Source organism: Strongylocentrotus purpuratus, unplaced genomic scaffold, assembly GCF_000002235.5.
Source record: "Strongylocentrotus purpuratus isolate Spur 01 unplaced genomic scaffold, Spur_5.0 spur5_scaffold_8, whole genome shotgun sequence".
NCBI classification, from domain to species: Eukaryota; Metazoa; Echinodermata; class Echinoidea; order Camarodonta; family Strongylocentrotidae; genus Strongylocentrotus; species Strongylocentrotus purpuratus.
This window is the reverse complement of record NW_022145614.1, coordinates 1,480,318-1,501,200: the sequence shown is the minus strand read 5'-3', so window position 1 is coordinate 1,501,200 and position 20,883 is coordinate 1,480,318. Positions and strand designations below refer to the sequence as shown.

General features: G+C 36.1%; 1 protein-coding gene across 1 annotated transcript; it reads left to right on the top strand.

The window, feature by feature from the left end:
- Positions 1-3,417: 3,417 nt before the first annotated feature.
- LOC594743 (lens fiber major intrinsic protein) lies at positions 3,418-19,688 on the top strand. The gene is made up of 3 exons (XM_794173.5): positions 3,418-4,263; positions 16,434-16,514; positions 18,421-19,688. Exons 1-3 carry the CDS (start codon positions 3,718-3,720, stop codon positions 18,601-18,603), a joined length of 810 nt encoding a protein of 269 aa, XP_799266.2. The 5' UTR covers positions 3,418-3,717; the 3' UTR covers positions 18,604-19,688.
- Positions 19,689-20,883: the final 1,195 nt, after the last annotated feature.

Below are 20,883 nucleotides of genomic sequence, written 5' to 3'. Positions count from 1 at the left end.
AATGTCTAAGGAGGGATTATTTGAAGAGCTATAGTGACCAATCAACAGAAAGGACAGCTTATCCGGGTACGTTGTATTCAGACCAATTAAACTCACTTCAAGTGATCTATGTGATGAAGTTAATGCAATTGAGATTAGAATATACTTTTTTTGGTGGACAGTTGCTAAAATCGATTTTGATTTATCATTATTGATATACCAATTCTGGTGTGAGTCACAGAGAGGGATTAATCCATGTGAATGAGTTTGTATGTAACCTGGTAATCTGGTTACACGGATATTGTCTTGGCCATTGCAATGCTGGGGGAATGGATCCTGAGCGCTGTTTCACACAGATCTCAAGTCGAACTTAACTCTTAAGTTGGACTTTAACATTATTGAGAGCCATTTGTAGCTTTAAAATAAAATATATTCAAAAGCAAAAATTCAATTATTTTAGACTTTTCATAAATTCCTCATCAAGAAAATGAAATCTCCTTGATAACAGAAAATATGAATGACTTGAATCAACATTTCATGCCTTTCAAAATAACTTTTACAAGATACTTTCAAAGATGCCAACGGCTTTCCATAACTTTTAAGTCCAACTTAGGATCTTTGTGAAACACCCCCTGGGCAATTCATGTCATCCCATCGTTCCAAATAATATCTAAGACAACCTTTATACATATTTGACTTTCACAATTTCTTCATGATAGTTGACTCGTTTTCATTAGTTAAAGGTATTACAAAGTTTTGGTAAGGGGTCATGAATTTGGTTCAAATTAGCATATTGGAAGCATATGCGTTCCTAAAATATTCATTGATCGTTGTCCCGGTTGAAATCGAGTCTAAAGTTATGAAATTATAAATAATAAACTCGTTATGTTGTATAGCTCCCTCTCAAGGTCAAGATATCAATTTAGCTATGAAACAATGTTTCTTGACTAAAACCGATCGATTAGCTATTCACGTTTGGAAATTATATATCACAACTACATATTCTGAGATTTTCATGGTCGCAGCTACCATTGTACGGCCGTAGGCGCTATTTGAAATTTATCAAAATTTACCGGGAGCACCGGTAAATTTTTATATTCAATTTTTCTCGAAAACAGAAGTGTTTTGGGGGTTAATTTTTTAGTGCTTATAATACATTCACAGGGGCATCCAAATATATCAAAATTGTAAAGATTCACTATCCACCCAATTTTCAAAATTTCCCAAAACTTTGTAATACCTTTAAGTCACACCAGAAATAAACATTAGTCTATGGTAATAATAAGAAATGATTCTTGTTTGTTTGTTTGTTTGTTTGTTTGTTTATCGTTTATTGTTTATCGTTAATAATATGGTTGCAGGGCCCTCAGGGAGAACAGTATGAATACTGATAAGGCTACCCTGGGTGAACAAGACATATTATTATAATTATTATTATTATTATCGTTTCTGTTTGGCCGGGTAAATGAAAAGTCATTTCCGATTTAAGAAATCATTCTTGTTTGTTTGTTTATCGTTTCTGTTTGGCCGGGTAAATGAAAAGTCATTTCCGATTTCCTTTTATCTCACCCCAAAAAGGTGTATCTCTCAAAGTGACCAATAATTGATACGTTAATCTGATAATATTTGAAATTTTACTTAGCCATCCCCCCTCCACCCCCCCCCCCCCGAACCCCCTCCAAACAAATAATTAGATATAATGTAACTACATGTAGTTGGTTTAAAGCTATGATTAAAACACTCTCTCTCTCTCTCTCTCTCTCTCTCTTCCAATGAGGAAACGCCCTTTAATATGAAACATTATACTATATCAGTTCACTTCAGTTCAGTTCATTTGGGTCCATATTTTTAAAAACATAATGGTAAATCCGTGCAATTCCATATTACAAGCAAACAGTATACTTTAAACAGCTACCTAGCTTCAAGTGGTTGGTATGAGTAGAAGTGTCAAATGTCACCATCATCAGGTTTCCAATATTCATTCCTTAACTTTGTAAATGATTAAAATTGATTTGTTTTGTTTTTTGGGAAACAAAAATAAATTTGAAATTGAAATCATCATTATTATTATTATTATTATTATTATTATTATTATTATTATTATTATTATTATTATCATTATTATTATCATTACTACTGTCATCATTATTCTCGTTATCTTTATCATCATTATTATTATCATTGTTATTAAGATTATTGTTATTATTATTATCATTATCATTAATATCATCATTACTATTATGATTATTATTATCATGACAATTATTAGGTCTCTACCAGCTTCAATCAAGAGAATGATTATGAATATCAATCGTGTAGAAATCATCCATCATTAGACCCCCCCCCCCTCATTCAAAATCTTTCTTTCATCACAGACTATCCTTTGCATCAGATATGAAAAATTGGCATTCTATATGTTGTGTTTTAATTACATTAGCTAAAAATGATATTTATCTACTAACACTCCTTTAACTGATAAATAATTAATTATGCTCATTTGCAAATTGGCTTTATACACTCACAGTGTATATACTTAGTAGAAACCAGTCCATTGAAGTTCCTGTAGATGAGGTTCTTTGAATTGTGTTGTTGTTGTGGTGGTCATGGTGGTGGTGGTGGTGGTGGTGGTGGTGGGGGTGGTGGGGGTGGTGGTGGTGGTGGTGGTGGTGGTGGTAGTGGTGGACGTTATCGGCTTTATAGGGAATAGAGGAGAATGGAGGGAGTTGGTGCTTTTCAAAGCTCATCTCGCAACTATTAAGAGTATGATTATGTATAGTTGAACATGTTGAATGAGTGGGCGAATGTACTTGCCACGGTTGTGCCCGTTGCATCTGTTGTTAGTATGTTATTACCCAATTTAATGAGGTCTATGAAGGTTTGCACCTGTTATTCCATGCAATATTTGCATTGTTATTTTTGCCTTGTATTCTTGTGTTCGTGGCCTTGTGTTCGTCTAACGCAGCCCTTCGTTGGACATTGCATTCACGCCCACACTTCTCTCGTATCATTTTTCACGTGGTACGCCCTTGAAATATGTTTCTTCTTTAACCTTAACTAATAAGCAATCTATTATTGACATTCGATTTCACCAACATGTTCTTTTTAGGTGATTTTAATATTTATTCCTATGCAAAATGCTACTTTTACTTGTACTTTGAACTATGATTGTTCAGATTGTTCAGGCATCGCTTCATGATTAACAAGCAAAGAAACAAAATTCAGTATTGACAGAATGAATACATTAAATGAGTTTATCAGGGCATCTTTGTTTACCTTTTGGGGGAGGAGGAACGCTGTACTTTTTCTCGAAGCACTTTACGGCCGTCCGTGATTGGTCGAGAAGTCTTTTATGTCCTCGTCTCCTTGTGAGTTGATTGGCTAGTCACATCGGACACACATTCTCTCATTCACGCCGACCCTATATTTACGCACTGTACATGAGAATCGAGTTATTGGATGCTTTACTGCTCGGTCGATAGAGAGGGGATGTTCATCGTCGTCATATAGATCACACTCTTCTCTCTCATCCGTTGCCAATTGGATCAATAAAGCTTGGGCACTACTTTTATTATTTGTTTTTAGACTTTATTTGAACACTTGTGTAATCAATTCAAACACTTCTGAACGGAATATAATCATAGACGGTTGATTCCTGGAGTGTGTGTAATATTGTTACAATAACTCCTTCAGTTTTGCTAATCTTTGAGAGTTGGTGATTGATCAGAAACTCGGATCAGCATGGCAAATGAATCGATGGCGAAAGAGCTGGGATCGAGGAGGTTTTGGCAGGCGGTGTTGGCCGAATTAGTAGGAATGTTTTTCTTCATTTTCATCGGGATCTCGTCGACTACCGCCTGGGCCCCACCCATAATCCCTAGCCAGGTTCAGATCGCACTCGCTTTCGGCTTGTCCTTGGCGACGTTCGTTCACGCTACCGCCCACATCAGTGGTGGGCATCTTAACCCAGCGGTGTCGGTGGCTTTCTTGCTCCTCCACAGGATCACACCCCTGCGATGTCTGGCTTATTCTATTGCTCAATGCCTCGGTGCCTTGGGCGCAGCCGGTATGGTTTATGCCATCACTCCTACTGCTGTCTCCAACAACGTCGGGCCGACGACACCGGGTGCAGGAGTGGAAGACTGGCAGGCATTCCTGATGGAAGTATGTCTCACCTTCCAGTTAGTTCTCGTCATCTTCTCCACGGTGGATGGTAAACGTGCTAGCCCAGGAGGGTCCGGTCCGCTCGCTATCGGTATTGCTGTTCTCGTTGCTCATCTTGGAGCGGTCAGTATTATGTTCATTCTTGTTTCTTTCCTTTTCATTTCTTTGCTCATGAATGTTGAATATGACGATGATGTTGGTTATGATAATTATAAAAGGCATGATGTTGATTATTTTTTTCTATGCGCTTTTAGAGTTTCCTCTAAGCATTCCATGTGGTGATGGTGGTGTGTATGTATGCATGGGTGTGCGTGTGTTTGTGTTTGTGTGGAAAGGAGGGGTTACCACCGCAAATGTGACTGTAATAGGCCTAGTCTTTTTTAATCACCACACAATTTAATTGTGCTGAATATTCTGTTTTGACTTCTTGGTCCGTGTATAATTTTCCCAACGTCCAATTATCGGCCCTTACCTGGATCCGCCACTGTTACTATAGATAAACATATTGGCCCGAATTCACAACGGAAGTCTGAGGATAAACCCGGTTTGATCAGACCAAGGTTTGTACAAACCTCGGTCTGAGCTCAAACCTTGCTTTGTGAATTCGGGCCATTGATACGAAGAGGAAATTTGCATCTTTTTGTCTCCACTATTTCTTACATCCCCTTTGATTTTTCTTTAATTCCTTGACACTTTTACAATTCTTTTTTTTCCTTTAAATAAAACAATAGGAAACTCTGGCGTGTCATTTTGTTTCCCAAGAGAGTTTCAGACCTTGGCTGAAATGTTTTACGTCATTATCAGCTTAGAAAAAGGTCACAAATAAATATACTTTGATTATTTATTGCTTTGCCTCACTATTTATAGAGGCAAACAAATTAAACTGAATAAATAATGTGATTCGAAACCACAACTCCAACATTGTATTGCGCTGTGCTTATACGATTTAGCTAAAGATGGGTTGGTAAAAGATGGGCTTGCATGATTATTATAACCCTATCACTAACCCTAACGGTTACAATGTGCGCCGATGCGCAGGTTTAGCTAGCTAGCTAGATTCTTCTGGTGGGCTGTATGCAAATGAGTTCATACTGGGGTCCGGAACTCTGGTGGGAAAACTAATTCGGCGTCCCGGGCGTTCCGAAAGGGCACGCCCTACGGATGCAGACCGTCGTCCGAAAGTTGAATATCTGAATATTCCACTCCAAGTGTTTTTCTCGGGAGAAACTTTCAGTCATTGTCCCATTGTCATAAAACTTCTCCAATATGAATGAAGTTATAACGCGTGTTAAATACGACCTAGTTCAAGATGTTTTTCTGCTTCGGGACACTTAATTAGAAAAAGGGATCCACCTTGAATGCCATAATGGCGAAAATCTTGGATTTCATCTTTAATCATAAGGCTAACAAAGTTATTTATTACATTTTTATATGCATCAAATCATACTTAAAGAAATGGCGAAAGACATTTCATCTATGATTATTAACTCTTTTCACGAGATTTGAGGATTATGCTGCCATTTTGACGTCATCTTTAATCTACAAGACAAATAAACTGGTTTAAAAATGGATTCATTACTCTCTTCCCCCAAACAGGGGATAGACACAAATGTCATACTGAGGCTAATGATTCCATACTGTTTCCAAATGGAGCAGGCCATCTTGGACGGCACGAAAACAGATACATGAAATTGCGTATGAACGCATGAATATGAAAAAGATGGGTTTTTGAGATACTGACGTTCTCGTGTATGGGATGTGAAAATCTGCACTTGATCGAGTACAATGGGCGAAGTGGATTGCAGAGTTAATGGAAAAATAGCGTGTTAGGGATAAGGGCAAGATCTGTCTCTGACAAGAAAAACATAAACATTGATATATTTCTTGCATTCAAACCGGTACCAGCAGCTACCTTGGATTACAAACCTCCTCGCATAAAGCTATTAATCACATTTGTATATCAATGAAAATCCATACCTCGAAAATACATTTAACTTAATCACCTTCGTATTGTACAAAAATAACCCCAAATCGGTCATAATTGATAGGTATTTATTGCCTATTTTGGATAACCATTATCAATTCTCAGTTTTACTGACCACCACAATGCATAATTATTATACAGTCTGAATGGATTCGTCGACCCGAATGACATAGGTATTGACACAAAAAGTGACATCTCTGGACTGGATGTTTCCTAATTTCAGGCTCTGGCAGCCATCCTGTATTGAAATTTGGCGGCCATCTTAGGTATAAAATATCGAATATAAGGCTATTCTAATCCTTTATTCAAGCCATACCAGTGAATATCCTAATCTCTAAAACATCATTTTAAATCTTAATAACTACACTTTACTTTAAATAGTAATTCACTCCAGTCATTTATAAATAGGAGGCTGACGACTATTTTGGACGCCATCTTTGATTGCAAAGTTTTCGGGGTTCATAACGAATATTTAAACAATCTAAATGGATTTGTAGACCCCAACACCTAGATGTAGACACCAAAATTACATCTCCAAGGTGGATAATTATATCAGTAATTTATGGCCTAATTTCAGTGCCCTACGACCGTCTTGGATTCCAAGATGTCGACTATCTTTGGTATTGCTTTGATTATACGAATACTCTTAAACTTTAGGATACTTTAAATCATACTTGTGAATATCCTGACCTCTAAGAACACCTTTAATCTTGCCAGTTACAGCTTAATTGTAAATAGTAACTCACTTCCGGTCATTTTTAGGAGACTGTCGGCCATTTTGGTCTGTGATATGGTGTTATATTGAAGCCCTAAAAAATAGCACTTCAAAATGATCAAGAAGTGCCTCAAAAAGGTAAAAATCTTTCAGTGACCGGTTTTCACCATACTCGTTTTCCCCCAATAGACTGCAGTGTTATGAAAACCGTTAGGCAAACGCAAAATTTGGTTTCGATTTCCAATTATAAATATCTTGATAGTCACACAGGCGATCGGCTTATAAAAGTCATGGGGTTCCTGACTGACCTAAAGGTTTATAGTTATCATTAAAGCATGGGCTAAATCCAGGATTGTGCTTCAGAATCTGAGACAAAGTTACCTGATCCCTTTAAGTTTAAAGGTAAAGACCAGTTATGGTCATGCGATTGCATTGTGAAAGAAACGTTGTGGAATTGATCAGAAAAGGTTGATCATCTAGCATCTAGCATCTGCAAGGTTCTGGAATCATCAAAATGATAAGAAATTTGGCCCATTCTTCGTAAAGTTACAAGCACTATACACAGAAAGATGTATATGGGACTACCCTATATCTCTCACAGACCATGAGAGAAACAAATTTACCTAAATGATTTAGTAGGCGGTTTCCCGGCAAATTTTGTTATCATCATGTATTAGTCAAAACATATTCTTTCACATGATTGGTAATGAGAGCTTCCATTTCATTTTTTGAAATTGGGGCGTTTCCAATACTGGTCTTTACCTTTAAATAAAATATCATTCTTCTTCTTTTATTTTTTGGCTTCAGATTGATAGAAATAAATGATAACTTGCAGGTAGTCGAAATACCAGTGGAGAAAATGCGAACAGGTATATTTTAATTTTCAGTACAACCACAGTGTTTTTAAAGTAGTAACCACAGGATCCATAGAGTTAATCGAAAAATCTTTTTAATGGTTGCGCTGACCATGATATTACCAGCATATTCGTTCACCGCTGAAATATTCCATAAGTTGGTCTATGTTACACACTATAACACTCAGCAGCATGGCGTGTTTAACAGGGAGAGAGTACTTATGACGCCATTGGTCTTGTATATTTCTAAGGCTATATCATTCGTACGTATATACGTTTCAATGTCAAAGGTATTATGAAATGAAACCCCGCCGTCAATTAGTAGATTCTCCCGGATTTACATATAATCCTATTTATTACTTGATGGGTCGCCCAGCGCCCCAAACAAGCTTTTATGGTTTGCTTACATACTATATACGAGCATAAGACTAAGGTCATACCTACGTTCTAGAAACACCTCAACCGTTGTCGGAAAACTAATAAAGATGAGCGAAGGTGGCTCTGAAATAATCAGTTTATAGATTTAAGTGGGTGCTCAACCGTTATCTGGCATTTCTCAAGTGGATTTAGTATTGATCCTATGCTAGTGATAACCGGCCATTATAGGTTTAGACCAGAACGATCGGGAGCGTTAAAAGGGTGCTAGTTTACATACAAGCAGCTTCTGTTTAGTGTCTGTACATCTATCACCCCCCCCCCCCCCCACCACCACCACATTCCTCTCTTCTCTCTCTCTCTCTCTCTCTCTCTCTCTTCGCTCTCTTCTTCTTCTCCCTATATGTCCCTTTCGTCTCTACATATACCACTTTCTCTCATTTCTCTTATCTCCACCCCCCCCCCTCACACACACACGCGTGCGCTTTTCCAGTTCTCGTCAGCATTCTTCTTTCTCCGCTATCATTTATTTTCCTGGATGTCTTTTCTTTTCACATCCATCCTTTATCCAATTTTATTCGAGAAATCAACAATCTGGACCATTCAAAGCTTCGCTCAAGACTCACATTTCCTTCAGACATTTGAATGCTAACTTTATTTGAGGAGCTCGCGGCTTTGAATGTTTTTTTAAACAGATATATGGCGCCATACAAATGCTGTGAATCATCATCGACTTCATCGTCATCCTACATTTCCCCACCTATGCTGCATCCCGTCATTTAGCAATGAATTATGATATATACAACAGTACTATGTAAGTGTTGTGTGACATTGAACAAATAATATATAGTCGTATCCTTCGATCAACTAATCTATGCATGCATGCATACTCGATATGTATGTACTCCGTACACAAATAGGATTAAGAATACATGCACTTCTCTCCTCCCATCGGATCCCATTCCTACCTATAGTCTGAAGGCACAGACTCTACGCTTGACAATTTACCATAAGTACTAAAGCCTTGAGCAGAGCCTAGCTCTGTCAGTCTCTGGCTACATATGCAATATGCCGTCAGCCTAATCTCACCATGCGCATAGTGCAGACACTGTTTCATGCAAAGGAAAAATATCATCAAGAGAATACAAAATTTCAATGAACGCATGACTTCATGGGTGTGAGACTTTTTAAAATGCTTCATTTCTAGTTCGCTCTCTTTCAACATTGAAAAGTTGAATTTTGTATCATAGTATTACCTCGGAATTCACGTTTGGCCAGCTGTAATCCGCATGTGAGAAATATGAAAATAAACTGAAACTGATGTTTGATTTAATATCATGCAAATATAATTCTTCATTGTTAACGTGCTGAAAGGTGCAATTTTTGAATGGATACCATTACCATTCAATTCAATGAAATTATATACATTGAAGAATGCTTCGCCACCAATTGCCATGTTTTAACGTTATGTTTGACTAGATTTAGACACTGGCAACAGAACAATAGTCCCGACTAATGATCACATGAAGTCTTAAATCCGCATCCATAATCGCATGAAGTTTCGCATCGTAAATAGTTAGGTACACAGACGGCTCCGACAGGGAAACGGTCTTCATCTCTTTACCAAAATGGATTCAAATGTAAAGTTTAAGACTGAAAGCCTTGGCTTCGGCTGATTTTGTCCAAAGTCCCAAAGTTTTGTGTTTTGTTAGCTCTTCATATAGGTTTTAGGCATTTCAGGATAAAATCCTTTGGGTAAAACGTTCGTTTGATCAGCTAGTCACAAGTAAAGAATGAGCACAGTAATGGATTTGTAAGGCTATGGTGGCCACATAATGGCTCAGATACCCATCCTGTTTTAAGGGGCAATTTCAGTTTTTATACATAATTCCTCTTTAGGGCCATGCATTATGGCTCAAGGCATGATTTTTTATGTTAGGGGTCGGGGGCGGCGACGTATACCCTAGCCCCCGCTGTGTACAGTCATGATTCAGTGGCTAAGCAATGGCCTCGTTATTGTGAGCTCCCAAGATCAAAACCGTGTCGATGTGCTATATTATGTGCCCTTTTATGAGGCATTCATCCTCATTATGACGTAAGGACGTAGGTCCCATAGTTGATTAGCATAATAGCATACACATGCTTTAGCAGTCACGCAAAACAAACACTCACAAATTACTATTCAATAAAATCTGAGAATGTATACTATTATCTATCTATTAGGAATAAATCATTGTCAAAATCATTCCATAAATTGGGGTAAAGATAATTATGACCAAAAGTGTATCTAAGTTTATCTTCCTTATCAGATTTCAAATGCGTATCTTACGAGAAACATTGAATTTCGCGATATTCTTATAGCTATTTAGATGAGTGCATGGGACACATACACGCATCAATGTTATTGGTGAGAGTATCCCTAGATAGCAGTGATTCCAAGTATAACCATACAAGTGTTTAAAGATCAAGTTAACCATGCTACGAACAGGTCATTGGAAACTCATCATACAAGACTATGAAGATAAATATTGCCCAGTTCCACCTGATATTGATTTATGGTTGTCATTGCTGCCTCCGATCAAAACAAACTTCAGACCAAGACACAAATCCTCTTAAGCCCTGGGAAGACTGCCAATCCTCTTCCTCCCGGCCCCCATTCCATTCCTTCTTCCTTCGATGTCTCTTTTTAGCCATCGCACGTGCCTTTGTACATTGTTGCCCATAAAGTTGGAATGAATTTTCTTACCTCTTTAGACCCCATAGAAGACCAACCGTGTCATGCCTGGCATGCTTTTAATGGTATGAAAAGGTTACTACTACTACTACTACTTCTACTACTACTACTACTACTACTACTACTACTACTACTTCTACTATTCTTATAGTGTAATGATTGTGACAATTATTATGACAATAATGGTTTATTATTCGTAAATAAAGTTTACGTCTTCTCAGAACTTCATTGATCAACCTCTATGATTATTTAGATTGATCAATGAAGTTCTGAGAAGATAATAAACTTTATTTATCAAGAATAAATCATGTTGTCACTTGTCACAATAAATTATTACATGAAAAGATTTTTTTTTTTAAACTTTATGGGCAACAGCGTAGATTGAATTTTCCTCCTTCTTCATTTTCCATCTGTATATAAATGCCTTCACCGGGCCCCACACACAGACGTTTTAATAAACAGTATTCCTTTATTTGGAATTCTATATTTTTCATCAAACTGCGATGGATCTGAATGAGTAAAATATGTCCATAACAGCTTCCGTTATTCTCTCGCATTGTGTATTTCATTTTACACCATTTGTAGAACTTGCGATGCGACTCGTAGAGCATGTCTATTTGAATAGTTTCTACATATATTTCGAATGGTTCAGTTTTGTTTAGATGAATTTTTTGTTTGTCAGCTGTTACGAAATGTTAGTACTATAATAGCGCATCCCGCAAAGAGACAACACTCTATACATATTAAGGCTCAGTAACCATAACAACTAACAAGTCGTTCCCTTTTCATATTTTTTTGTTCGATTGGCACTAAGCCAGAAAAATGATAATAAAATTCAATAATGATAATATTAGGGAATTCTGGTTGTCATTTTATTATAGTGAGGAGAGACGTGTTTTAATTGTGTCATATGCATCTCATAAATTAACCATCTTGAGATCTACAATTTAAGATTCAAGTTTCAAAGCAAAGCAAAAAGCTCAAAACTTAGGAATCTGCTATGTCAAAAAGACAAATAAAAATACACAAAGTTTGAAGGGGGATGCCTGGGAATGTATATTTGCTATCTTTTGCTCTGAAATATTATCTTTATCTTGCTACCCCACGTAGTGATCTCAGTTGAAGGATTGAATTTCCCATGACGGTTAGTAGATCTGTATTATATACAGGTCACTACAATATGGCCTTTTAAAAGTAATAAATCTAAATCAATTTCCATACTGCTTTGTAGTTTTATTCGCCGATTTTGTTTAATAAATATTACATCGAGGAAATATAGTTTAACTGTGTAAATACCTGGGAGCATTCAGAAGAGAAGAACAGTTACTCTAGTCTACTCTTTTAGAAGTCGTGTAATAAATCACTTCGTTTTATAATGGATTCCACGTTTTTATGCCGTTGATTTTCACTCCAAAACAAAGTGATCCATAATAAGAGCGGACTCCTGTCTATTTTGAGAGTGTATTCAGGAAAAAATAAAGGGATAGTATTGCCGAAATGGGAAAATAAAAACTCTTGTCTTTTTGGCAACAATTACAGTATTTTAATGACTGTGGGATATTCATACAAAATATCGCACTTTTCTGACACTGACCAAATTCTCTCATCCAAAATCGATTTACATAGTTTCCGTTTCCGCATTGCAATCCAAAATGTCTTTGATGATAATGTTGAGTTATAGTATAACAACAAAACAAATATATATATATATAAAGAGAGAGAGAGAAAAAAAAAATAATGTTGGCGGACTTTCTAATTCTTTGATTTCTTGTGTATAGAAGAATGCCACCTTACGAAGAATCACCTTACGCTAAATTTCATTTCATTTCATTACTCAAGTGGTCGTGATTTTGGTGGTTTAAAAACGTCATAACATAGAATAATAACTATTTATTATATATATTCAACCACATGTTCTCAGATTGTCATTTGGACATTGTTTTAAAAACATTTACAAGAAAATCAAAAAACCAGTAGAACATTAATGATGTGGTATGTGAATGATTGACGATAAATCTTAGCAAGGGTGAAGCAAGCATGTGACACTGCAGCTGATATCTTTGTCATGATTCAAGACCAGGGGCCCGTCTTATTATAAACAGTTGCGATCAATCGCAACATAATATTTGTGATTGATATCAATCGCAACTATGTACACAAGAGATAGGATACTGCAAACTTGCGATTGATTAAAGGTACTATGTCCCTTTTGCAGCCAACCTCAAATGCTGTAGAACTTTGCAGGAATTATGAATATGTCATGTATGTCCTATCTGTGAAATTTAAACGTTAGCAGTGTCCTCATATTCAAATTATGCAAGGAAAACTGTTCACTTGCTAGACTTCACTGTCAGACACTATTGAGTGACTGACTGGCTTTCTTTCTTCTTTGGTAAAAACATACATGAAAAGAGTTGTAAAGGGTACATGAGTATTTGTCTACATCAATAACCCACTTCTTGTGATGGCAAAGATTAAACTGATTGAATCTTTGCGCAGCATAAAACGTATGACCATTCAATACAATAGTCTGAAAATCAAGACTATTACTTTTGGGCTCTATAGCCCTAAAGTCGATTTGACAACTAATAGTCGTTATTTTCCCACTTGAAGACATTTTCAAGCCCCACCTTTTTTAGGGAAGTTCTAAATAAGTATTATCTTTCAAATACAGTTGGAATTTAACTTTTTCATTTTTTTGGCCTGCAAATGGGACATAGTCCCTTTAAAGGACTTGCGATTGATTCTGATCAACCGCAACTCTTTATAAGACAGGGTCTTGTTGTCTGCAAAATAAGCCTGAGGTATCACACAGGAGTCTACCATAATCATTTCATATCATATTCATAAGAGGGTGGAATGTGTAGCAGGTTATAATACTAGTTAGGGTATAATGTTGCTAGAGATAGGGGTAAAGGGAGAAAAGATTAAGCCCCCCCCCCCCTCATGTATAGTTTCTAAATGGAAATTTTAAGACACCTTTTCGGAAATTTAATCCAAGAACCTTTGAATATTAAGTTTAAACTCTGGCGATTATCTGAAACTTTAAGGACTAAGAGAGAAAGAAGGGAATAGAGATATATATACTATGGTTCATAATGATTTGTGATTCAATACTTCCATGATCAGGAAGTATATAGACTCTTATGAATTTTGAAAAATACCAACTAAAAATGAGATGAATATAAACCCGAATAGATTAGATGAAACAAAATGACACAGAAACAGAATATACCTGCATGACGTATAAATGTCGTGTAATCGTTTTAAAGAATTCTGGTTAATGTAGACCTAATTCATAATAATTATCATTGATTTATATGCATCATAATAATAGATTCGTTATAAAATACCGGTATTATGATCACAGCGGTAAAGAAAGGTTCATTTCTAGGAACGATTATTTCCTTTTACTTCTTATTTTTCCATTTATTTTTTTATTTCTAACATAGCATTGGATACGCCCTATTAACCATGGTTATTTTTAAAGGGGTCCACCGATTTGATAGATAATTTGATAACGAATTGTAAAGTGTGTAGGAGCTAATGCTATGAAGAGCCCCTCGTCATTATCATGGCTATTATGGCTATATATTAACAGGATAACAAAGGTAAAGAACAGAGTGGGGAGAATGAAAGCATTGAGTTCTGCATGCAATCTCGTGCAATATTTGATATCACTTTTATCTTAATAAAGGTCAAGTGTGAAATATCTTGGTTCGACCAATCTTTGTCAATATTATCCTGGGCATTTGGGAACAAAAGTATGCATTAGACCCACTTCGTCAATATTTGTTTGGGCAATTATAGCACGGGGCCAATATCACCTACCGATGACCGTCCAAATAATGATAATACCCAACATAAAGCAAGATAGGGGACAAGTATGTTGTTGATGCAGGGTAATTTAAACTGTCATGTGATATTTGAACACGTGAATATGGTAGAATCAGTTTATCAACACGTCAAAAGCTGAGGTTTCAAAATATTCGTTTAAAGCGTACATGTCACGAGGTGTATGTACAGCTATAAATCAAACGTCTCAAGATTGCTCGAGTTGATGATGGTTACTAAGCTTTTTATCATACTCAATGCATTGTACATGGGTCACATGAGTGTGTACTGTATATCCTTGTGCTTATTGATGTTTAGGATTATTCTGTTTATTGGCTCCCAATTGGAATAGGATTCAACTCTAAATCCGATTTGATCCAATTAATTCACAAGGTATTGTTATAGTGTTTTCAGCCACAAAGCGTTTTACAATATTATTGAGTGCTCCAATTCCATTGACACAAACCTTAGCTCTCTAACACTAGCAACATAATAGCAGGTAAAATAATTAGTTTAGTCCATGCGCTTGAATGCTGCTGCTTCTATTCTTCCCCCCCCCCCCCCCCATCTCATAAACCAAATACAAATTGTACAGCCTCATTAAAGAGTATGAACAATAAAGAAAGAAATCGATAAATCAGTTGACATGTGAAATCAAAGCTGTTTTTTTTTTCTTCTTCTTCTTTTGTTGAATAAACAAGCCTTATCAATAACAGTAAATGGATATAATGATGCCTGGATGATTTCGGACTTTGCGCTGCGTCACACGTTGAGTGATACTCATCAATAAATGCCGGTCATCGTCCCGTTGGGAACTAGAAGCTAGGTGTTCACTCTCCGAGTATGGTGTCTTTCTGTTTCTCAGACGAAACGCACGTGAAAACTTGAATTGAATTGAATTGATTTATTGTCCACTAAAAATTTGATTTTTGTTGCTCACTGCATATATAACAAACAATGTATACAATTATAAACATAATAACAACATGACAACAATGGCGTTACATCTAACAATACATAGATCTTCAAAATGAATTTAGTCTTCATTTCAACTTAACGGCTTGTTCAATATGTCATTCATATTCACACGTGGTTACCTTAGTTCCCACGAATTTCAATATTCATTTCATACAATTCAATACACGAATGGATTTATTAGACAACTTTTTTTTAGTTCCCACGAATTTCAATATTCATTTCATACAATTCGATACACGAATGGATTTATTAGACAACTTGTTTGCAGATATAAGCTGAATTGCACATGTAGTTTATACTACATGATACGTGACTGACTTACAAGCATTTGATTTTCTTTGCAAACGTTGCATATCGGAATCTACCGGTTTTTGGAGGGAGGAAAGTAAATCTGGTTGAAATTCAAATTGTACGTGCGAAGTAGAATTTCCGTCTTTCGGATTTTTTTGTAGTCCCATATTTTCTTTTACATCTTTCCTTTCCTTCCCTGATAATGATGGTGGTGGTGATGTTGGTATCGATAAAGATGATAATGACGATGATGATGTTGATGTAATGTTACTGATGATGATGACAATTACGATGATAGACTATCATCAAATTGACGAAATCAAGGAGTCGATTCGAGGGGGGGGGGGGGGTATTGAGTCAATTACCACTGACAATCTTGCCATTTTGTTTACAGACTTGCTTAACGAATTTATGATCAAGGGAGACTAACAGGAATAAAAGACGCCGTAAATTAATAAAATGTTTAAACGTAGCCTGAAAATGGTTAGGTGCAATACTCAATATTTGTTGTGTTTTATTTCCTTGCAGATTCAGTATTCTGGAGCTAGTATGAACCCTGCTAGGAGTCTTGGATCGGCTGTCGTAGGCGGAGTATGGAATGCTCACTGGGTAAGCTTTACTCATCATCTTACTTTCTCATCAATTCAGACATGCACAATGTAGACAATATACCCCACCCTTTCTAGTTATATACTTGCTTCTTTTTGTTCTTCTTCTCTACATTTACTTATTTTAATATCATGTATTGTTATTGATTAATTTTGTATATTTTATCTGTTTATTCACATGTATTTTAGTGTACCATGTATGGACATGCTGAAAATAGCTATGCCCAGCTGAAAGCATGTTTTGTAATTACCGCATTGAAATATATAAACAAGCAAACAAAGAAAGAGACCAACTGTCACCCAATACATACACACACACACACTTTTCAATTCATTATAGACTAGACATTATACGTCATAATAGTCAGTGCGTGACACAGGCTTGCACCGAACAAATTTGCACAACAGATATTATTTTCTTTCAGAAAATGGCTAAAAAAATTGTGTAGCAAGGTATATGCTATCATAATGTTAATTTTTTTCTGTAAATCCAAAAGAATGATATGTACGATTCTCATGTCAGATAGTTATGCTGCACATCACAATGTAATCAGTGTGGATTTGGGAATGGACCGTAATAGACTGAAATGGAGCGAGGCTCTGGGAGAGATCAAACGTATCTAATATCTTAGAATGTTTGGGGCTGGTTGGACCAAATTCAAGATTGAATCTACCTGTTCACTCCTATATTTGGTCACTCCTATATTTGGTCACACCCCAAATCAAGGTGAACCTTGCTATATATTTACATAGACTCTTGAGCCATTTTCTGAAAGGAAAAACATCTTTGGTGCAAATTTGTTCGGTGCAAGCCTGTGCCACGCACTGACCGGTAAAAGCGGGCGTCATGATAAGAAAAAGAAATGATTATAACGATGAAGCATGAATCAGTTTCGAATGCAAGAACAAAGCTGTGAAGAAGGTCAAGTTCAAGTTCGTTTATTCGTTTCATTTTCATAAAAAACACAGCAAATGCAAATAAACAAGTGTATATACATACAAAGAATGTTCAGGTTATACAATAGCTACAAATGAAATAGGAGAACAAAGGAAAAGCTCATGGTGGCCTTGTTTAAAAATGTTCCCCCGCATATTATTATAATTTATATTATTTACATTACTGAGCATATATTAGTTAAAGATATCACAAAATACAGCGATAAACACAATATAAAGACCAACAAACTACAAAAACATGTATGAAATAATTTAAAATTGGAGGGGGGGGCCGCGCAAAAAGGTTTGGAAGGTAAATTTAACGAAGTCTGTAAATATCGCTCATAATTATTAGACTTTTTTTCAAAGTCAAAATTAGTTCAATCTACGATGAGAATACGAAAATAGATGATTTACAAGGAATGATCATCTATCATTTATGTTTGTTTTCATATTCCACATTATGCAAGAATACTTTTCATATGTGTTTGTAGCAATTGTGATTAACTTATCTATTATCGAAAAGGGCGTGGAAATATTACATCGCTTCTCATACTTTTTGGCTAATTCCGTGATCAGCTTTTCAGTCGCTGAGAATATTGCAAAATAAATATATCGACCAAGGAGTAATTGCTTGGTAAATTGACTTTTTGCACAAAAAAGCTGTGACAAAGCGCAGTTGAAAGAAACTAAGATAGCCTTGTATAGCCTACATGTTGTTGGTTGATTTTTCTTGAATGCTATAGACCCCGAGAATATACGCTTTCTTATCTTAACATTTAAACCGGAAGAATTTTATTCCATTTCTTATAAAAACGCGTAGTTTAGTTATTTGTTATTAATGGATGGTAAAAAAAAAAAGGTGTGGTTCATTTAGACCTTTACCTGAAGATCCCTCGCACCTCCCGTGTGAGGCCGGGGTACTTTCTACAGGACATTAATTGAGTATCTTTTCTTTGTCTATCTATTAGGTCTACTGGGCAGGACCATTACTCGGTGGACTCCTCGGAGCAGTTACCTATGACTACGTCCTCGATCCTAACGTCAGTATGGGTCGTCTTCGACGATGCCCTACGTGCGAGTACGGCGATGAGGACGACTATACCACATCGGACGAGATGAATCTCAATGCTATACCGACAGAATCAAAATAGATGACGTCATACCAACAATTATGACGTCAATGATATCGAACGAACGGCGATCTTGCCCCACCAATCCATTTTCGCAGATATTTCATCATTATTAAATAAGATACATATCTTCTTTTCTTCACGTATGCCAAACAGAAAAGAACAAAATCTCAATTGTTAAAAACATAGAATAAAAGATTGAGCCGCAAATTTTCCAATGAAAAAAAATATATGATCATTTTGATGCGATGTTGGATACAGCTAAATATTAAATCTTTGCTGTTTTCTCTGCTATAATCAACTAATTTGGTGTACATACATTCAATCTTTTTTTCTTTTCTTTTTCGAGATGTAATAGAGATTGCATACAAACGTGTTTGGTAATGGTTAACTAATAATCAGTCAGAGGGTGGTATATGGGTGAGCACAAACCAAAAAACAGGAGAGCGTCTTGGCGTCTTCTTACAAGGAACAGGCATATAGTTAGAGTAATGTATAATTCTATATCCTTAATCGTATATTTTCTTGTTGACTATTGTGTTCCGGATGCCTGTAAGTATAGTTATCTCTTGATTTTCAGAAAATCAAGATCTATTTTTAGACACTTAGATATTTGAGGAACCTTGGATATACTATTGTGGGCTTTGTGTATATCTCATTAAAAATGCAAATCCTATGCAACAGGAACCGAAAATCATCATTCTATCCAGTTTTAATATAAAGCAAATAACTTCCATCAGCCTATGTTGATGTCTGAAATCCGTCATTTAATCTAATTCTAAGTCATTTACACATGAAAATGACTGATTGTTGTGTGATTTAGAATCTATATCATCAACAAAATACTGTTTCAACCATCAGTTTGCATTTGCTTGTATTTTTGTAAACATTACCTTCCTTCCATCAAAAGTGTAAATAGTGTATGCATATTATATAACATATAGGCGCACATTTATCCTGGCATCTCTTAAGAGTTGTGTTTTAGCATTATTAGAGACATTCATATTGTTTACTTGGTAATATTAACGACATATATTTGTATATTACCCAATTGATGCTGACATTAAATAATTAAACGTATTTGAAACATTTTGATAACCAGTTAATTACTCAAATTACTGTTGCCTTTATTTGAATAAGTAGTTTCACGTGAAGTTAATGACTTTTTTTCTCCATAAAGTACAACTCGCTTTCATGATTTAAATGCAAGCTCCAGAGAGAGAGAGAGAGGGGGAAGAGAGAGAGACAGAGAGAGAGAGGAAAAAAGAGAGACATATATATAGACAAGAGATGAGTGACAGAGGGCGGGGGAGACCCAAAAGGATTAAGCAAAGAGAGATAAAATGACAGACAGTGAGGTAGGTAGGGAAAAGAGAAGGTGACAGGAAGATAACAAGATTTAAAGTGAATTCACCTAGTTTTCTAAGTTATTTCTTTATTTGCATTCAATAGGCCATTTTCGTAATGTAACCCAATTTAATGCATAAGTCTTTGTGAAGTGCCTCAATACAAATTATTTCATTCACCTGATAAGAATAATAGTATTTCAATAGTCGGAATGCAAACTGCATAAATAAGGTGTTGCTAAGGTCAAACCATAATTTTGGTCCAACCTGGCAACAACTAATGTATGCAGTTCGGATTCTGTCTATTGAAATACTATTATTCTTATCAGGTGAATGAAATAATTTGTATTGAGGCACTTCACAAAGACTTATGCATTACATTCGGTTACATTACGAAAGTGGCCTATTATCTCTTATCCATTCATTGTCAAAGAGAATATAAATGACATTACAAAATAATGAACAATCCATAGAGGAAGAGAGGAAATTTAGAGGGCGCCTATCATGTAAATAACAGAGTAGTGTCCAAAAGAATTAGAAAGCTATGTTACAGGGCCCTCATGGAAAGAGACAGACAGACAGATACGTACACATAAGCCAAGATCTCTCTTTCTCTCTCTCTTTCTCTCTCTCCTTCTCTCTCTCTCTCTCTCTCTCTCTCTCTCTCTTTCTATATCTCTATCTTTATCTCCCTCACTCCTCGGGGAATTTAACGAACTACCCGACATTGAAACATATATATATATTATCCCTCTCCCTCACTCCTCGGGCAATTTAACGAACTACCCGACATTGAAACATTTATATATTATCCCTCTCCCTCACTCCTCGGGCAATTTAACGAACTACCCGACATTGAAACATATATATATATATATATTATCCCTCTCCCTCACTCCTCGGGCAATTTAACGAACTACCCGACATTGAAACATATATATATATATATATTATC

Excerpts from the sequence above, each read along its gene's own strand:
- LOC594743 (XM_794173.5), top strand. The coding sequence starts at position 3,718 with ATGGCAAATGAATCGATGGCGAAAGAGCTGGGATCGAGGAGGTTTTGG. Across the intron at positions 4,264-16,433 it reads TCGTTGCTCATCTTGGAGCG|ATTCAGTATTCTGGAGCTAG; the intron begins GTCAGTATTATG and ends ATTTCCTTGCAG. Across the intron at positions 16,515-18,420 it reads GAGTATGGAATGCTCACTGG|GTCTACTGGGCAGGACCATT; the intron begins GTAAGCTTTACT and ends TCTATCTATTAG.